General features: G+C 43.5%; 1 protein-coding gene across 1 annotated transcript in view; it reads right to left on the bottom strand.

Annotated features, from left to right (window-relative positions):
* LOC138663496 (zinc finger protein 773-like) overlaps window positions 1–20967 on the bottom strand; it is a 40801-nt gene that overhangs the window by 16168 nt on the left and 3666 nt on the right. Inside the window, exons 2-5 of the mRNA XM_069749731.1 lie at window positions 14300–14479; window positions 14093–14216; window positions 13912–14009; window positions 3357–3447 (exon numbers count right to left, since the gene is read on the bottom strand). Of these exons, the coding sequence (XP_069605832.1) occupies window positions 3357–3447; window positions 13912–14009; window positions 14093–14216; window positions 14300–14479 (493 nt within the window). The remainder of the gene's footprint in view (window positions 1–3356; window positions 3448–13911; window positions 14010–14092; window positions 14217–14299; window positions 14480–20967) is intronic.

Here is a 20967-nt window from a genome sequence, read left to right on the forward strand (position 1 = left end):
TCGCAACCATTGACTTGCATTGGCGAGTCTTGTCCGAGATACATGGACAATCGCAGCTTGCTCATAGAATAACATTGATCAGAGTGCGGTCTGATTTTTTTATCGGATTACACTAATCTGTTTTTCTCACATATGAGTATGAGCATGAGCCCTTAAGGTGACTAGAATGTGATTTTTTATTTTATTCTTAATTGTACACTCTATGTACACAGCGGGGGCTGTTATGGTCTGGTGATTAAGGAGCGACATGTGACTAGCTCTGAGCAGGTGGGAACTATACTGACCGCAGTCCCTAAGCTCAACCAAACACTAGAAGTAGCCGTGGAATGCTCCTAACTCTGCCTAGGCATCTCGTCACAGCCTAAGAGCTAACTACCCCTGAAGATAGAAGCAGGAAAACTATCTTGCCTCAGAGAAAATTCCCAAAGGATAGATAGCCCCCCACATGTAATGACTGTGAGAGGAGAAGGAAATGACATACGTAGTATGAAACAAGATTTAGCACAGGAGGCCACTTCTAGCTAGATAGATAAAGTACAGGAAAGAGCACTGTGCGGTCAGTAATAAAACCTAGAAAAAGTCCACCGCAGAGAAATGCAAAAAACTCCACACCTAACTAAAGGTGTGGAGGGCAAACTCTGCTGCCCAGAGCTTCCAGCTTAGCTGAATAGATCCATACTGATAAACTGGACAAAAGAGCAAAAACAAAGACAGTACTGAACAACGAAGTCCACAATAAGTGAACTGCAAAGGACAAGCAAGGACTTAGCTTTGCAGAACTGGTCAGAGTGTCAGGAAAATCCAAAGAGCAATGACTCCAGGCTGGAACAATTGACAACTGGCATTGAATGAGGGCTAAGGCCAGACTAATATAGCCGAGCCCATAAGGCGATCAGTGAAAACAGCTACAGAAGCTAAATCCAAGAAGCAGCCATACCACTCAAAACCACAGGAGGGAGCCCAAGAGCAGAACTCACAAAAATACTACTTACAACCACCGGAGGGAGCCCAAGAGCGGAATTCACAACAGGGGTCTTAATACAACTCTTAACATTGTGCGCTGCTTCCGCTGATTGCAGGTAGAGCAGGGGACAATGATGCGAGCTGTCTTCAACACCCGATGCCGGGGATCAGTGCAAACAGTACCGCTGATTCCCAGGCGCCAGAACATGTGATACTAATGCGTCACATGGCATGCAACATATGGACATGGATAGCTCTGGGCCAGAAAAAATTGTTGGCATTTTGACAAAATTTTCTTTCGACCATGACTGTATCTATAATGTATTGTGGATTTGTCTTTCTGTCCGAAGCTGGTATAGACTGCATCAGCGCAGTATGACCAGAATCAGATGGACGCATCCAGCGTTAGTAGAGGTGACAAGGAGGACGACAAGGATAGAGGAGGAGTGTAGCACAAGAGATTGCAGTATGTGTTGGCGCTGACCAAATATGTGAGGACATACCACGATCTTCAGCGAGGCTGGAGAAGGAGATTTGGAATGGTCTCAGTGCCTGCACATGGCGCTATCTCTGGTGTCATTTTACTGAAGATATATTCACACACAGCGTCTTCAACAAAGTGGTGTAGGATACTGCGGTATGTGCACGAGCCCACCCCGACACCATTTTATTTAAATATTTAACGCAGATAACACGTAGCAGGGGAGCGGGAGAAAGGTTTATTTTTTCATTTGATTGAATATATGTATAGCACAACAGGAGCACATGCAGGATGGGGCGCATATCATAGGATGGGGAAATATATAATAGGATGGGGGACAAATACCAGGCTGGAGGAGCATATACAAGGCTGGGGGAGCATATACCAGGCTAGGGGAGCTTTTACCAGCATGGGGGAGGGTATACTAGGCTAAAGGAGCATATACCAGGCTGGAGGAGCGTATATCAGGCTGGAGGAGCATATACCAGGCTGGGGGAGAATATACCAGGCTAAGGGAGCATTTACCAGTATGGGGGAGGGTATACTAGGCTAAAGGAACATATACCAGGTTGGGGGAGCGTATAACAGGCTGGAGGATTATACACCAGGCTGGGGGGCATATAATAGGCTGGGGGACTACACAAGGCTGGGGGGCATATGCCAGGCTAGGAGAGCATTTACCAGGATGGGGAGCATTTACCAGGGTAGGGGAGCATATACCTGGATGGAGGAGCATATACCAGGATGGGAGAGCATATACCAGTCTAGTGGAGCATATACCAGGATGGAGGAGCATATACCAGGATGGGAGAGCATATACCTGGATGGAGGAGCATATACCAGTCTAGTGGAGCATATACCTGGATGGAGGAGCATTTACCAGGATGGGGGAGCATTTACCAGGATGGGGGAGCATTTACCAGGATGGGGGAGCATTTACCAGGATGGGGGAGCATTTACCAGGCTAGGAGAGCAAATACCAGGCTAGGGAACATAAACCAGTCTAGGGGAGCATATACCAGGCTAGGGGAGCATTTACTAGGATGGGGGGGAAATATACCAGGATGGGGTAGCGTACACCAGGATGGGGGAACAGTTACTAGGCTTGGGGAGCATATACCTGGATGGGGGAGCACATACCAGGCTGGAGGAGCATATACAAGGATGTGGAACCATATATCAGGACTAGCTATTGAACCGGTTCTACGCCCAGGTTGTGAGCATTTTTTATTGGTACATTTTTGTGCTATGTTAAAGGGAACCTGTCACCAGAAATAACGTTGTTAACCTGCAGATATGAGGTCAATCTGCAGGTTAACAGTGTTATTATGCTGCCTGATGCCCGCACTCAGCCATATGCAAAGGGGAAAAAATTATCTTTATTCTTAGCAGTATGGTCATTTAAAAAAAGTCTGCATCAAGATATGGGTTTCTTCTTCCTCATACAACACATCTCATAAAGTAGGGTATCAATTAATTGTGTCCAAAAGGTATAGAGAAACACCTTTGTACACAGAAGAACTTCATTTGCTGCCATGTCTCTTCTAACCATGACTACTCTGTAATGTTCTTGTACTGGCATGCTCCTGCACTGTCACTTTTCTAACCAGCCTTCACAATATAGTCTATGGTTGCGCTGGTGGAGATGCTGCACTAAATTCACAGGGTCACTTAGTTCATTGTGTAAGAGTCAAATTAGCCAATCTCTTATTATCAGAGCTAAGTTATTACCAGGTTTTGAGTAGATTATTACCGGACTCTACTTCTAAATCCTTTCCTGATCTGCCTACGGTACATATTTCTAGATGACGACCTCAAATCGGTTTGGCTTCTCACTTCAGCTAGAAATTCAACATATACTGTAATTACAGTAGAATCTGTGAATTCTCTGCATTTAGTGGTTACTACTCACCTGGGTAGTCACATGTAGGAATCTCCTCTTTACACCACTCATCACCCCTCACATATGACTCTGTAGTATTAATATGGGTCAGATCTTCACCCTGAAACAAATATTGTAAAAGTCACAGACAGATGGAGAAGTCACATCTATGATCAGCTCTAATCCTGCCATATCCACCGTTCTCATTATACAGAGATATATCTATATATACAGTGCCTACAAGTAGTATTCAACCCCCTGCAGATTTAGCAGGTTTACACATTTGGAATTAACTTGGCATTGTGACATTTGGACTGTAGCTCAGCCTGGAAGTGTGAAATGCACTGCAGCAAAAAAGAATGTAATTTCTTTTTTTTCTTTTTTTTTTTAATTGTGAAAAGTCTTTTCAGAGGGTCATTTATTATTCAACCCCTCAACCCAACAGAATTCTGTTTGGTTCCCCTAAAGTATTAAGAAGTAGTTCAGGCACAAAGAACAATGAGCTTCACATGTTTGGATTAATTATCTCTTTTTCCAGCCTTTTCTGACTATTTAAGACCCTCCCCAAACTTGTGAACATCACTCATACATGGTCAACATGGGAAAGACAAAGGAGCATTCCAAGGCCATCAGAGACAAGATCGTGGAGGGTCACAAGGCTGGCAAGGGGTACAAAACCCTTTCCAAGGAGTTGGGCCTACCTGTCTCCTCTGTTGGGAGCATCATCCGGAAGTGGAAGGCTTATGGAACTACTGTTAGCCTTCCACGGCCTGGACAGCCTTTGAAAGTTTCTTCCTGTGCCGAGGCCAGGCTTGTCCGAAGAGTCAAGGCTAACCCAAGGACAACAAGGAAGGAGCTCCGGGAAGATCTCATGGCAGTGGGGACATTGGTTTCAGTCAATACCATAAGTAACGTACTCCACCGCAATGGTCTCCGTTCCAGACGAGCCCGTAAGGTACTTTTACTTTCAAAGCGTCATGTCAATGCTCGTCTACAGTTTGCTCATGATCACTTGGAGGACTCTGAGACTGACTGGTTCAAGGTTCTCTGGTCTGATGAGACCAAGATCGAGATCTTTGGTGCCAACCACACACGTGACGTTTGGAGACTGGATGGCACTGCATACGACCCCAAGAATACCATCCCTACAGTCAAGCATGGTGGTGGCAGCATCATGCTGTGGGGCTGTTTCTAAGCCAAGGGGCCTGGCCATCTGGTCCGCATCCATGGGAAGATGGATAGCACGGCCTACCTGGAGATATTGGCCAAGAACCTCCGCTCCTCCATCAAGGATGTTAAGATGGGTCGTCATTTCATCTTCCAACAAGACAACGACCCAAAGTACACAGCCAAGAAAATCAAGGCCTGGTTCAAGAGGCAAAAAATCAAGATGTTGCAGTGGCCTAGTCAGTTTCCTGACCTTAACCCAATTGAAAGCTTGTGGAAGGAGCTCAAGATTAAAGTCCACATGAGACACCCAAAGAACCTAGATAACTTTGAGAAGATCTGCATGGAGGAGTGGGCCAAGATAACTCCAGAGACCTGTGCCGGCCTGATCAGGTCTTATAAAAGACGATTATTAGCTGTAATTGCAAACAAAGGTTATTCCACAAAATATTAAACCTAGGGGTTGAATAATAATTGACCCACACTTTTATGTTTAAAATTTATAAAAATTTAACTGAGCAACAAAACTTTTTGGTTTGTAAGATTTATGCATCTGTTAATAAATCCTGCTCTTGTTTGAAGTTTGAAGGCTCTAACTTATTTGCATCTTATTAAACCTGCTAAATTTGCAGGGGGTTGAATACTACTTGTAGGCACTGTATATGTATATATATATAGACCCAGATAATGGGGTGCTCACAGTACTGTAGGTGCTCTGGAGAAAGTGTTTATGAATAGTCTATAACGATGAACTCCGGCACTCAAAGATATAATTCATATAATTCTTTTATTTGAAAAACAAAATTTTCCACAATCAGCAAACTTCATACGATGCCATTGAAAATGTAGACATGTTGATTTGGTTTCACAGACTATATATATACACAACGTTTCGGCTATTTGCCTTTATCAAGTTAAGTCTGTATTTCTGAAACATACAAAAAGAAAAATTACATTATAACAGCTGACATGGTAAAAAAGGAAAAATTGAAGGGAAAAAAAGAAATGAAAAAGAGGAAAAAAAAGGAGGAAAAAAGGAGGAAAAAAGGAAAAAAATTTTTGTGCTTACATAGCCACAAACCAAAAGGAGTAAGAGACCAGCACCCAGATAAGGAAAACCACTCTGCGATCACACACCACACACATGCATGTAAAAGGGAACTACATAAGCAGATACATTACTGGTATATAAGGTGCTCTGTAAGAAGAGGAACGATATCTCCCTGTAAATAATATAAAAAATCAGCATCGTCGCCAAATAGGCTGAGGAGTAGGACAAAACAATCGCCATCTGAGCGATAAAATAAACTACCTTGGCATAAAAATGGAACCGGACAAACAGGCCGGAAAGCTTACGGAGCTGTGAGGCTGCAAGAGCCAAGATGAATCCGGGACGTGGTCTCACTGTGATCCGAAGTGAAAGTGAGGAAACTCAGTGCGCCTGTCCTATAAGGCTGTGCAGTAAGAAGTACTTCCGGGTGTAAGGTGAGGGATGCAGTAAGTAGTGCGCACGCGTTAGTCCGACCTCGGAAAGAGTGAGAAGTGCGCATGCGTCCGGCTCTTAAGAAGATCCCTGGCGTACGTGAATTGTGATTCACTAAGCAGAAATGTCTTAGTGAAGGTGCGCAAATGTCCAAAAGAATCCGGAGACACATTTATCGGTTCTCAGCTCCTGCATGCTGAAAATAAAGAAAAGAATAAGCAGGTAAATAAAAGAGACTGCCAATACAGAGCAACATAATAAGAAAAGGGAGGGAAAGAATAAGAGGGAAAGACAAGGCACACAAATATATATATGTATATAGCAATACTATGTATGACTAATAACAATGTAACCATACTTTACAAGAATCTAAAGGAGCAGCAATCTAGAACAGGGACCCTAAGCTGTATATAAAGTACCCCAAATAAAATGAAAAAAATGCAAAGACTAGTCAATGTGAAAACTCATATTCTCGGTTCAGACCCAACGGAGATAAAGTCTGTATGGAATAAATCCAAAATGACTCACGCTCCTTTAATTTTTTAATACGGTCCCCTCCCCTTCTCATAATAGGCACATGATCAATAATTTGATACCTCAACTGGGAAACCTGATGTTTAAAATCCAAAAAATGGGCAGGAATAGGAAGTAAGGTACGACCACAGCGTATTGTAGATTTATGCTGGGAAATGCGGTCTCGGATATGTTGGATAGTTTCACCAACATATCCGAGACCGCAAGGGCACTTAATGAGGTAGACGACATATGTGGAGTCACAAGTATAATGACCTTGTATTTGAAATCTCTTTCCCGATCTTGGGTGTGTAAAAGAATCACCCTTAGTAATATTAGAGCATTGGAGGCACCCTAAGCACGGGAAGATGCCATTCCGTGGTGTAGAGAGAAATAGTTGTTTTGGTTCTCTAAACGGACCCACATCTGCCCGTACCAGATGGTTCCTGAGGTTCTGTGTTCTTTTGTGACAAATAATAGGTTTATTGCTAAATTCAGGGACCTGGGGATATGCTCTCTGTAAGACATTCCAATGTTTCAAGATACAACGATTGATCTGAAAATTAAAGGGATGAAAAGTGTTAACAAAGACTAAACGCTGTGGTTTAGAACGTCTAGACCCAGGCTGTACTGCAGGATCCACCGGCCCCAAAATTCTATTGGGATAACCCCTATTCTTAAATTTATTATCCATCTCCCTGTGGCGTCTAGATCGAGTTTCTGGATCCGAAACAATTCTATTAATCCGATCGTGTTGGGATTTCGGTAGAGCCTTCTTAATATGTGAGGGATGACTACTAGTATATAAAAGCAAACTATTACGGTCTGTAGTCTTAACATATAAATCAGACTCTAACGTGCCATTAGACATAATGGTTATAGTTGTATCCAAAAAATGAATCGAATGTTGATCAGAATGAATGGTAAATGACAAACCAGAGATCGATGAATTGAGATCACTATGGAAGAGGAGGAGGTCCTCACTAGTACCAGTCCAAACAAAGAAAATATCATCGATAAAACGTTTCCAATAAAGAATATGTGCTGTAAAAAGAACATGAGGGTACACAAATAATTTTTCAAAATAATCCATAAATATATTTGCATATGGGGGTGCCACATTCGACCCCATAGCGGTACCTTTGATTTGAAAGAAAAACTGGTCCTCAAAAAGAAAAAATTTTTTAGTCAAAATTAATGAAAGTAAGTCCCTGCAGAAAGCCATTTGATCATTAGAAAAGTCGGTATGTTGCATGAGAAATAATTTAACAGCTTCCATCCCTTCCTGATGTTCAATGCTGGTGTAGAGACTATTAACGTCCATGGTTACCAATGTGCACCCTTTGGGAAGGACCCCCACGTCTCTCAAAGATGTAAGAAAATGAGTCGTATCCTTTAAATAAGACTGTGTTAGAGGAACAAGGGGTGATAGAATCTTGTCCATTGTAATCGCCAAAGGAGACAAAAGAGAATTGGTTGAAGCCACAATGGGTCGGCCTGGTGGTCTGGCTAAGTTCTTATGCACCTTCGGAAGCGTATAAAATACCGGGATAACCGGGTGCTGATTATTCAGAAATTCCACCAGTTTCTGATCAATAATACCTAGTTGGAAATAATGGCTAGTTAAATTTCTAATTTCTCTTGCTATGTCAAAAGAGGGGTTACTAGAAATAGGTAAATACGTATTAGTATCTCTCAACTGGGATCGTATTTCATCCATATAATATTCGGCCAAAGTAATACAATGTAAATCTAAAGACGTAAGACGTTTTAAGTCACGCTCAAAGTCTCTTGTACGAAGTTCTTCTGACGGAGTATGTAGAAATGTTCCAGGAGTAGTGACTACTACTCCTACTTAGAACATTACGATTGAAAGCCCATTTTTCAGGCCTCCCATCTATACCTCCCACTGAAGCTTCTTCACTAAGCTCGTTCGCTCTTAAGGACTTGAATCTCCGAATACCTAGTTCTTTTCAGCCACCTAGAACGTATCATCCGGTGGAAACATTTATAGAGTTTGTCAAAAAAGATATTAAAGTTGTCTTAGAAACTATTGAGAGCGGCAATCTACGTATTAAACATAATTTGTCGATTGAAGAATTCAGGTCCCTACAGTCATTGAAAGCCAGGAAAGAATTAATCATTAAGCCTGCGGATAAAGGGGGTGCAATAGTAGTATTAGATAGAACATATTATATGGATGAAATACGATCCCAGTTGAGAGATACTAATACGTATTTACCTATTTCTAGTAACCCCTCTTTTGACATAGCAAGAGAAATTAGAAATTTAACTAGCCATTATTTCCAACTAGGTATTATTGATCAGAAACTGGTGGAATTTCTGAATAATCAGCACCCGGTTATCCCGGTATTTTATACGCTTCCGAAGGTGCATAAGAACTTAGCCAGACCACCAGGCCGACCCATTGTGGCTTCAACCAATTCTCTTTTGTCTCCTTTGGCGATTACAATGGACAAGATTCTATCACCCCTTGTTCCTCTAACACAGTCTTATTTAAAGGATACGACTCATTTTCTTACATCTTTGAGAGACGTGGGGGTCCTTCCCAAAGGGTGCACATTGGTAACCATGGACGTTAATAGTCTCTACACCAGCATTGAACATCAGAAAGGGATGGAAGCTGTTAAATTATTTCTCATGCAACATACCGACTTTTCTAATGATCAAATGGCTTTCTGCAGGGACTTACTTTCATTAATTTTGACTAAAAATTTTTTTCTTTTTGAGGACCAGTTTTTCTTTCAAATCAAAGGTACCGCTATGGGGTCGAATGTGGCACCCCCATATGTAAATATATTTATGGATTATTTTGAAAAATTATTTGTGTACCCTCATGTTTTTTTTACAGCACATATTCTTTATTGGAAACGTTTTATTGATGATATTTTCTTTGTTTGGACTGGTACTAGTGAGGACCTCCTCCTCTTCCATAGTGATCTCAATTCATCGATCTCTGGTTTGTCATTTACCATTCATTCTGATCAACATTCGATTCATTTTTTGGATACAACTATAACCATTATGTCTAATGGCACGTTAGAGTCTGATTTATATGTTAAGACTACAGACCGTAATAGTTTGCTTTTATATACTAGTAGTCATCCCTCACAGAAGGCTCTACCGAAATCCCAACACGATCGGATTAATAGAATTGTTTCGGATCCAGAAACTCGATCTAGACGCCACAGGGAGATGGATAATAAATTTAAGAATAGGGGTTATCCCAATAGAATTTTGGGGCCGGTGGATCCTGCAGTACAGCCTGGGTCTAGACATTCTAAACCACAGCGTTTAGTCTTTGTTAACACTTTTCATCCCTTTAATTTTCAGATCAATCGTTGTATCTTGAAACATTGGAATGTCTTACAGAGAGCATATCCCCAGATCCTTGAATTTAGCAATAAACCTATTATTTGTCACAAAAGAACACAGAACCTCAGGAACCATCTGGTACGGGCAGATGTGGGTCCGTCTAGAGAACCAAAACAACTATTTCTCTCTACACCACGGAATGGCACCTTCCCGTGCTTAGGGTGCCTCCAATGCTCTAATATTACTAAGGGTGATTCTTTTACACACCCAAGATCGGGAAAGAGATTTCAAATACAAGGTCATTATACTTGTGACTCCACATATGTCGTCTACCTCATTAAGTGCCCTTGCGGTCTCGGATATGTTGGTGAAACTACCCAACATATCCGAGACCGCATTTGCCAGCATAAATCTACAATACGCTGTGGTCGTACCTTACTTCCTATTCCTGCCCATTTTTTGGATTTTAAACATCAGGTTTCCCAGTTGAGGTATCAAATTATTGATCATTTGCCTATTATGAGAAGGGGAGGGGACCGTATTAAAAAATTAAAGGAGCGCGAGTCATTTTGGATTTATTCCCTACAGACTTTATCTCCGTTGGGTCTGAACCGAGAATATGAGGTTTCACATTGACTAGTCTTTGCATTTTTTTCATTTTATTTGGGGTACTTTATATACAGCTTAGGGTCCCTGTTCTAGATTGCTGCTCCTTTAGATTCTTGTAAAGTATGGTTACATTGTTATTAGTCATACATAGTATTGCTATATACATATATATATTTGTGTGCCTTGTCTTTCCCTCTTATTCTTTCCCTCCCTTTTCTTATTATGTTGCTCTGTATTGGCAGTCTCTTTTATTTACCTGCTTATTCTTTTCTTTATTTTCAGCATGCAGGAGCTGAGAACCGATAAATGTGTCTCCGGATTCTTTTGGACATTTGCGCACCTTCACTAAGACATTTCTGCTTAGTGAATCACAATTCACGTACGCCAGGGATCTTCTTAAGAGCCGGACGCATGCGCACTTCTCACTCTTTCCGAGGTCGGACTAACGCGTGCGCACTACTTACTGCGTCCCTCACCTTACACCCGGAAGTACTTCTTTCTGCACAGCCTTATAGGACAGGCGCACTGAGTTTCCTCACTTTCACTTCGGATCACGGTGAGACCACGTCCCGGATTCATCTTGGCTCTTGCAGCCTCACAGCTCCGTAAGCTTTCCGGCCTGTTTGTCCGGTTCCATTTTTATGCCAAGGTAGTTTATTTTATCGCTCAGATGGCGATTGTTTTGTCCTACTCCTCAGCCTATTTGGCGACGATGCTGATTTTTTATATTATTTACAGGGAGATATCGTTCCTCTTCTTACAGAGCACCTTATATACCAGTAATGTATCAGCTTATGTAGTTCCCTTTTACATGCATGTGTGTGGTGTGTGATCGCAGAGTGGTTTTCCTTATCTGGGTGCTGGTCTCTTACTCCTTTTGGTTTGTGGCTATGTAAGCACAAAAATTTTTTTCCTTTTTTCCTCCTTTTTTCCTCCTTTTTTTTCCTCTTTTTCATTTCTTTTTTTCCCTTCAATTTTTCCTTTTTTACCATGTCAGCTGTTATAATGTAATTTTTCTTTTTGTATGTTTCAGAAATACAGACTTAACTTGATAAAGGCAAATAGCCGAAACGTTGTGTATATATATAGTCTGTGAAACCAAATCAACATGTCTACATTTTCAATGGCATCGTATGAAGTTGAAATTATAGGCCAGTAAGTCTAACCTCTATTGTTGGTAAAATATTTGAAGGGTTTCTGAGGGATGTTATTCTGGATTATCTCAATGAGAATAACTGTTTAACTCCATATCAGCATGGGTTTATGAGAAATCGCTCCTGTCAAACCAATCTAATCAGTTTTTATGAAGAGGTAAGCTATAGGCTGGACCACCGTGAGTCATTGGACGTGGTATATCTCGATTTTTCCAAAGCGTTTGATACCGTGCCGCACAAGAGGTTGGTACACAAAATGAGAATGCTTGGTCTGGGGGAAATTGTGTGTAAATGGGTTAGTAACTGGCTTAGTGATAGAAAGCAGAGGGTGGTTATAAATGGTATAGTCTCTAACTGGGTCGCTGTGACCAGTGGGGTACCGCAGGGGTCAGTATTGGGACCTGTTCTCTTCAACATATTCATTAATGATCTGGTAGAAGGTTTACACAGTAAAATATCGATATTTGCAGATGATACAAAACTATGTAAAGCAGTTAATACAAGAGAAGATAGTATTCTGCTACAGATGGATCTGGATAAGTTGGAAACTTGGGCTGAAAGTTGGCAGATGAGGTTTAACAATGATAAATGTAAGGTTATACACATGGGAAGAGGGAATCAATATCACCATTACACACTGAACGGGAAACCACTGGGTAAATCTGACAGGGAGAAGGACTTGGGGATCCTAGTTAATGATAAACTTACCTGGAGCAGCCAGTGCCAGGCAGCAGCTGCCAAGGCAAACAGGATCATGGGGTGCATTAAAAGAGGTCTGGATACACATGATGAGAGCATTATACTGCCTCTGTACAAATCCCTAGTTAGACCGCACATGGAGTACTGTGTCCAGTTTTGGGCACCGGTGCTCAGGAAGGATATAATGGAACTAGAGAGAGTACAAAGGAGGGCAACAAAATTAATAAAGGGGATGGGAGAACTACAATACCCAGATAGATTAGCGAAATTAGGATTATTTAGTCTAGAAAAAAGACGACTGAGGGGCGATCTAATAACCATGTATAAGTATATAAGGGGACAATACAAATATCTCGCTGAGGATCTGTTTATACCAAGGAAGGTGACGGGCACAAGGGGGCATTCTTTGCGTCTGGAGGAGAGAAGGTTTTTCCACCAACATAGAAGAGGATTCTTTACTGTTAGGGCAGTGAGAATCTGGAATTGCTTGCCTGAGGAGGTGGTGATGGCGAACTCAGTCGAGGGGTTCAAGAGAGGCCTGGATGTCTTCCTGGAGCAGAACAATATTGTATCATACAATTAGGTTCTGTAGAAGGACGTAGATCTGGGGATTTATTATGATGGAATATAGGCTGAACTGGATGGACAAATGTCTTTTTTCGGCCTTACTAACTATGTTACTATGTAAGTTTGCTGATTGTGGAAAATTTTGTTTTTCAAATAAAAGAATTATATGAATTATATCTTTGAGTGCCGGAGTTCATCGTTATTGTATATATATATATATATATATATATATATATATATATATATATATATATATATACACAGTATATAAAGCTGAGTGTACGAATGTGTGGGTATGTATCAAGCCACACCCACTCCACATAGCCCTGCCCACTTTGCATAGCCACACTCACTCTAATAACTCACATCTTCTCGCCAGCCAGAGCCACCGGACTGTTACCCTTAATATCCCACATCATCCTGTCAGCCTTAGCCACCAGACTACTACCACTAATATCCCACATCATCCTGCCAGAGACATCGGACTACTACCCCTAATATCCCACATCATCCCATTAGCCAGAGCCACAGCACTACTACCCCTAGCTTGCTCCTGGTATCCTGACTGCAGAGACTTCACTGGTTTTTCCCTCAGCAGACAAATGTCAGCAGAGAAATAACGGCCCCGAGTACCAAGCACATCCCGGGCTCAATCTCGGAGACCGCATTTTAAGGAGCAGACACCGAAGCGGCGTGTCTGATGTGCTCGGGGGAAAATGATGTTGAATATTAGGGGTAGTAGTCCGGTGGCTCTAACGGGATGATGTGTGATATTAGTGGTAGTAGTCTGGTGGCTTTGGCTGATGTGGGATATTAGAGTGAGTGTGGCTATGTGAGTGGGCGGGGCTATACACTCAGCTTTATATATATATATATATATATATATAATCATTATACTTTGTTATAACTAACCACAGTTCGATACTATGCCCGGGCAACACCGGGCACTTCAGCTAGTAAAACATAACACTGCTGGATAAAACAAGACTGAACACAAGACCTTCACAGCCGTCTACACATCATAGGGGAGATCTCATGACACCTTCTCTCCATCTACCTGATGATCCTGAGGAACATTGGGATCTTCTTGTTTACAGTCCTGTGGAAGAAGAGGATGGGGACATCTCTCTGGTGTTGTCCTCTTACTGGATAGATCTGGAGGAAACACATATAGGGACTGAATTCATTCTTTACATACAGATAATTATAGGCCGGGTCTATTTAGTCCTGTCTATTACCTGATGATGTGAGGGGCTGGTGATCCTCCATCATGACGTCCTTGTACAGATCTTTGTGTCCTTGTAAATACTCCCACTCCTCCATTGAGAAATAGACAGCGACTTCCTGACACCTTATAGGAACCTGACACATACAATGATACAGTCATCACCCAGATCCCTTCATAGTGTTACTGTATAATGTCCCAGCATTCCCAGCAGTGTCACCTCTCCAGTCAGCAGCTCAATCATCTTGTAGGCGAGTTCTAGGATCTTCTGGTCATTGATGTCCTCATGTATCAGGGGGTGAGGTGGAGGCCCCGTGATTGGGCTCAGGGGTCTTCCCCATCCCTCAGACACAGGGTCCTGACAGCGCTCACTAGAGGTCTTCTTCACTACTGTGTAATCCTGGTTATGGAGAGACACATTAATAAATCTCACTACAGACATTTCCAGAGTCCTTACCTCTCCAGTTCTGTCCGTCTGTTATTCCCATAGATCAGGGGTGGGGAACCTCAGGCCCTCGATAACCATTTATCAGACCCCCGGGCAGATTCTCAGGGACCACATTCTTGGGCAGGGAGGTGTATTTTGATTGCCACCAGCTCAGTAATTTCATCTTGCTGTTAGCACATACATGCAGTATTCACTACTGAACACTGAAGGGCATGCAATGAAAATACATCCTGAAACCAGTGCCAGAGTCAAGATGTATTTTGTGGGCTGAGTTTGTACAGACCCCGAAGGATAGTATAAATATCCAAATGGCCCTTGGTAGAAAAAAACATTCCCCACCCCTGCCATAGATAATAATGATGTTTTATAAAGAAATCATGACATGTCTGGAGCACTACTGCATGAGGTGCTCTTGATGAGGAGATGCTGCCATCTGCTGGCCAGACAAAATCAAGTGGAACGAAAGTATGCTGGAAGGTTTGCTGGAAGATGATTGACCTTGTGTGCTTGACTGGATCGGGTGACCCACAGGTAAAACATCCCTGGTATAAAAGCCCTGTGCGCCATCCATGAGGAGATTTGGCACCAGAAGGGAGCGGGGCAGACATGCTCCAGAGACACCGCTGAGACCAGCGTGGCAGACCTGAACGGGGAGTCTAGGCCACCTAGATGTCGGTCAGTGTCTGGCAAGGTCTTGATTCCCCAGAAAATATTCCCAAGAACGGCTTACACTGGTCAGAGCCAGAAGCTGAATACTGCGGTCAAGTCTCTGAATCTCGACTACGCCTGTCAAGAGCTGATGCCCAGTCCTCTCCGTCTTGAGCCCGAGAGGCTTCCTCCGATGGTCAAGCCAAGAAGACTCGTGTGGAGACTGACAGGAGAGGTCACTGCGATTGAGGAGGAATGGTGCGAGTGAGCAGGGCTGTCACTTCCAGCTGTCATCGATGGTAATGGGGTCAGCTGCTACAAGGAGTAGTATGGGAGGGAGCCGGTTGGTGCGTTAGAGGCTTAATGGGCCTTCATAGATTATTTTAGGAAGAGATTTGTTGCCAAGCAGGAAAATCCAGTGACCCCCACTAGAATCAGAGTTTAGAGTGAGAACTCAAGTGGTGAATTCCAAAACTGGGCGCACCACCATTGTGAAAATGACACTAATGTTAACTAGTGAAAGACTTTCTTGTTTATTCTAAACCTGTTGTTATTCCCTCTACTGTTAAATTGCATAGCAACCAACAGTAATTGTTTAAAAGTTACTGTTGCATATAAATAGCATTATATCAACCCCTGGCTGTTTCCACCTCATGATCTCTGCTTGTTGCATCCAGACACCCAGATTACTTTTGGCATATTAGGCAGGATGCAACATTCAAACACAGAGATGGTGGACCAACCGGTGAAACAACCCCAGCAAGAGAAATATACACTTGGGGGCCATGGTCAACAACCTTCCCAAGTTCACAGGGAGCCATTCAGGCTGACTTAACACTCCTGACCCTTGATGGGGAGTCCTGGCAGACGGTTATTTACCTCCCACCTAGGGATCGTGACACTGTGGAAAAATTGATAAACATCTTTGCGGATATGCATGGTGACACCACGGACCTAATGCATCTCCGCATGCGGTTGGTCTAGTGGGTCCAAGGGTAAAGTGAGACCATAGCTCAGTATGTTAATGCATTGCAGGAAGTAATGGCCCAAATCACCAAGAAGACAGGCATCAAAGACTTGTTCCCTTGGACGAAGTGATGCGGGAGCAATTCGTTGCTGGACTGAAGGATCCCTCTCTGAAGCAGATCTTAAAGGAGCACCCATGCCTGAATCCTAGTCTGGGCTACCTTGAGGTTGGGGCCGAAGTTAGAGTCTCGGAGAGGGAGGCCCCTTTTCTCACCACTGCAATCTGGAGTCATGAAGTGGACACCCCTGAGTCAACACGTACTGAATCTGACTGGGTGCGGGAGATACGTTAAGAGATTTGGGACATTCGAGGTGAGCTGTGCAGCATCAAGGGGACCCTTGCTGCCAATCCTCTAGTTAATCACCCGACCTCACGTGAGAAGAGATCAGAGCGGGAAAGTCGCTCTTTCCGGACTACATCATGTCGCGTACGTAGCCCATCAGCGGAGCATGAGTGAGAGAGTGTTGAACATGCTGTTGAAGGGGGCACCTTTCAAGAAACTGTCTGAATCGAGAAACAAGGAGACGGGGCACCCATTAAACTAATGCACCCCACGGTCATGGAGTATACCATGGCGTTTCAAGCCTCAGTGGGTGGAAAAGAGAATTCTGAGGATATTGTCTCCGAGAGACCCATTACCTGGGCTGAATTCAATAGGCAACGCATTCACTGCTTGATGGACACGGGGTCTCAGGTGACCACAATACCAGAGTCAATTTCCAGAAGTTGCTTGTTCCAGAAAAATATTTAGAATTGAGAGTCCTCAGTGGTTGATCACTTTTAATGGCTAACTGAAAATATGGTAAATTGCAAGCTTTCAACACTACTCAGGTCCGTTCATCAGGCATAGACTAATACAGATTCTGAAGAATCGCATATTTATGCACAATACAGCCCAGAAATAATGCCATAGATAAGACAGGTGACGTGAAGCAGAACTACTATTATGTGAGAGTGATAAACAGTTGTGTCCATAAATATTGGAACAGTTCATAAATAAGGAGTGTGAATGTTTTATTGTCCTCTGATTGGGGTCTGGTTATGTGTTGTGATGCCCCCACAAGGTCTGAGGAGCAAATTCCTTAATTGATGTAGAAAGACATAAATCCATGCGACACATTCATTCCAGAACAGAACACAGCATCCGACTGGTGGCAGCTAATCAACTGCCTATCCCAGTAGCAGGAGTAGTGTGAATCTCTATCCAGGTGTGCGTTAAGGATCTGATCCGAAAAGGAATAGTGTTGACAAAGGGGTTCGGAGGTGGAGGACCCATTGTAACCCTAGGCATGAATGTACTAAAAGAAGTGGGACAATTCTTAGCTGAGGGCCCCATTAAAAACAATTGGACCCATACTACCAGTGACCCGCCAAGTAAGGTGTTCCAGCAACTAGTGTGAGTAAATGAAATTCAAAAGTTACCTGCTGCGTCCCAATATCTCTGCAAAGTATGGATACCGCCCGAAGCCACAATGACACTGCCAGTGGGACAGACTGTACTCACTATGCCGTTACTGGCCCATGTATCCTTAGAAAGTGTAGATGTCCATATTGAGCCTATAGAGGGAGAAGAAGCGATCCCCAGATTATTGGTTTCCTGCACCCTGGCCACCGTGCGACAGAGACGAGTAACAAAGCGCTGTAAAAACGTAAGTGGAGTAATTCTACAGTTGATGCCAGAGCTGATGCTATAGGACTAACACCAAGTCCCAGTGGCTGTGAAGGACTGTCAGAAAACAGCCTTTGTCCTCTCTATGGGTTCGAGTTCAACCGGATGCCTTTCGGACTAATGAATGCACCAGAAACCTTTCAGCGGTTGATGGAAAGATGCTTGAAAGACCTGAACCCCTTTGATCTGTCTGGATGACAAAAATCATTTATTAATCCAAGTTTGAAGAGCATCTTCACCAACTGGAGCAAGAGCTAGAGCGGCTTCAAAGACACGGATTAAAAATAAAGCCCCAGAAGTGTCATCTATTCAAGCAAGAAATTGAATACCTGAGACACACCATGTCTAGTGAGGGAGTTAACCCCACCGCAGAGGTGGCTGCAGTACTGAAGTGGCCCACACCTACAGACCTGTTAGAACTGTAAGCGTTCCCAGTGCTAGCCGAAATCTAACACAGGTTCATAAGGGACTTCGCCAAGATTGCGGTACCACTCAACAAATTATTGCAGGGCACGGCTGGGGGAGCCAAACATCAACCTATTCAATGGGAACAATAACAAGAGGAAGCATTTTAGGCATTGAAGATGGCATTGACAGATGCCCCAATCTTGGGCTATTCTGACCTCCCGCAGCCCTTCGTGCTGTACACTCATGGAAGCCTATAAGGACTGGGAGCAGTAATGCCTCAGGTACAATAAGAGAGAGTGGATGATCACATATGCCAGTTGGTCACTGTCGCTTCTCTCATCACCGTTAATAAACATTCACCTGAAGCATACTTATCCCATTGTATGAGTGCAGTGAATCCATATTGAACTTGTATCTATGGGGCAAGTGGTCCCCTTTCACTAGCACCTTATACCCATAGTAATTTGTCGAGTGCTATCCATCGATATTATATATAGTTGGTCACAGAGACACAGATAAGTATCCAGATAATTACAGTTCGTTCAAACTGAAGTTGCGTGCGCAGGTATGGGCCATGACTCATAAACTGAGTATTTGTCAGGGTCAGAAATACACATGTGGATGGACAAAAAAAACCCTGGCTCGCCTAGAAAATGCGAAGCTGGGAGCACTAGAATAGTGGTGGGTCGCAAGGATGTCTAAATACCAGTACAGGATTTCCTATAGGTCCCAGAATATGCATGCAGACGTCATGTTCTGAGTCACACCAAGCCAGAGCAAACACAGACATAGATGAAGAGCTTGACGGAGATGGATCCTGGATTTTAGGCAGTTCGCCGTGGCTGTAGTAACCACTCAGAAGTCTAGAGAAGAGCCCAGACCCATCCAAATTCTTGGCTATTTAAGTGGATACACCTGCAACAGTCCGATCCTGAGCTAGCAAGGCTAAGGGCGCTCTGGTGCAAAGGCCTCAGCAGAAATCTAGGGCTGCTTCCCCACCAAGTACCCTGCAGATCTTGGGCCAGTGGGAAAGGTTCTTCCTGAAAGATGGGCTGCAGTGCCGAAGGATTCAACTCCCTCGAGAATTCAATGTTATCTGGCAAGTAGTGGCTAAAGAAGCGCTGATAAATACAGCTGGCTAAAGAAGCTCATGAGAGCTCATGAGAGGTGAGCCCATTTCGGTGTAGAGAAGACCTTTTGGTGGCTGCAATGACTGGTGTACTGGCCTCAACAAGGTCGAAGGAGTTTGACGAATGTCACTGGTAGGAGCTGAACAAACCCCGGAACAGAGAGCTCCTATACAGGCTATCTGAACCTCTGCACCTTCAGAGGTCCTGATGATCGACTATGTGATGATCAGAACTTCATACGATGACTACAGGTATTGCTTGGTGATGACTGGTCACTTCACCAAGTTCGCGGCGGTGACTTCCACTCTGGATCAGACAGCCAGAGCTGCCGACATAGCCATCTGTCAGGACTTCATTCACATATACGGATGCCAGAAGCGAATTCACTCCGACTAAGAGGCCTTCCTCCAAGGGTGAGTGATGGCTGTACTGTATTGTATCTAAGGAAATTACAAATCCAAAATCTGGTTGAGCAAAAGTTTTGGGAAGGTGAATATTCAAGTCGATCCCCAGTGTCAGGAGGACAACTTCAGCCAGGGGACCATGTATTGGTGCAGACCAAACGACCTGGGAACAAGCTAATCATCATTGGAAGGCGGTACCCTACTGAGTGGGGAGGAAGATTCACCCAAATACCTCAAATCAACAAGGTTTTTCCTGAGAGAGATAATGCTGTGGCACCTTGGGTGTTGGACAGGAATATGATGCGACCCTGCTCTTCTGAAACAGAAGACTGTAACGAGGTGGGGCTCCCAACAGAAGTGGCTGAGGTCATGCAAAGCGGACTGTTGGAGGAACAATGGCTTGAATGGCCAATGACACCCCCATATGCCATTGATGCTCTCAAGTGGGAGAGAAGACTAACTTGGAGTCAATTTACCACCCCCAGTGTTTGAGTCTCCAAGTACCCCAGATACACCTCTACAGGAAGAGCTCAGCAGGACTGAGCTGGCCAATGCTGGAATTCCTCCTAACTGTCTGGTCCCACATACAGCAGAAGACCAAGGAGTGCATTCAACTGTTAGCCGAATTCAGCCTACATGTGGGGAAACTTTCATTTCAAAAGAATTACACTCGCCCAAGGACTGGTGAGCAAAAAGGGGGGAGGAATGCAACAGGAAGATATGACATATCTGGAGGACTCTTGCAGGAGGTGCCATTAATGAGGTGAGGCTGGCATCTGCTGGCCAGCTGAAATCAACTGGAACCAAAGTAATAACAATAATAATTTTATTTCTACAGCGCCCACATATTCCGCAGCACTTTACATTTTAGAGTGGACTTGTACAGAGAACAGACATTAAGCATAACAATAGACACGTAGATCAACACATACCAAAAGGAATTAGGACCCTGCTCGCAAGTTTACAATCTATGAGGAAATAGGGGAGACAAGAAAGGTTGATGGTAACAATTGCTTTAATTGTTCGGACCAGCCATAATGTAGGAAATCGTGTGTTCATGTAATGCTGCATGAACTAGTTATCAGCCAGAAAATGTAAAAGTATGCTGGAAGGTTTGCAAGGGGAGTGACTTCATGTGCTGGACTGGATCAGTT

Source organism: Ranitomeya imitator, chromosome 2, assembly GCF_032444005.1.
Source record: "Ranitomeya imitator isolate aRanImi1 chromosome 2, aRanImi1.pri, whole genome shotgun sequence".
NCBI classification, from domain to species: domain Eukaryota; kingdom Metazoa; phylum Chordata; class Amphibia; order Anura; family Dendrobatidae; genus Ranitomeya; species Ranitomeya imitator.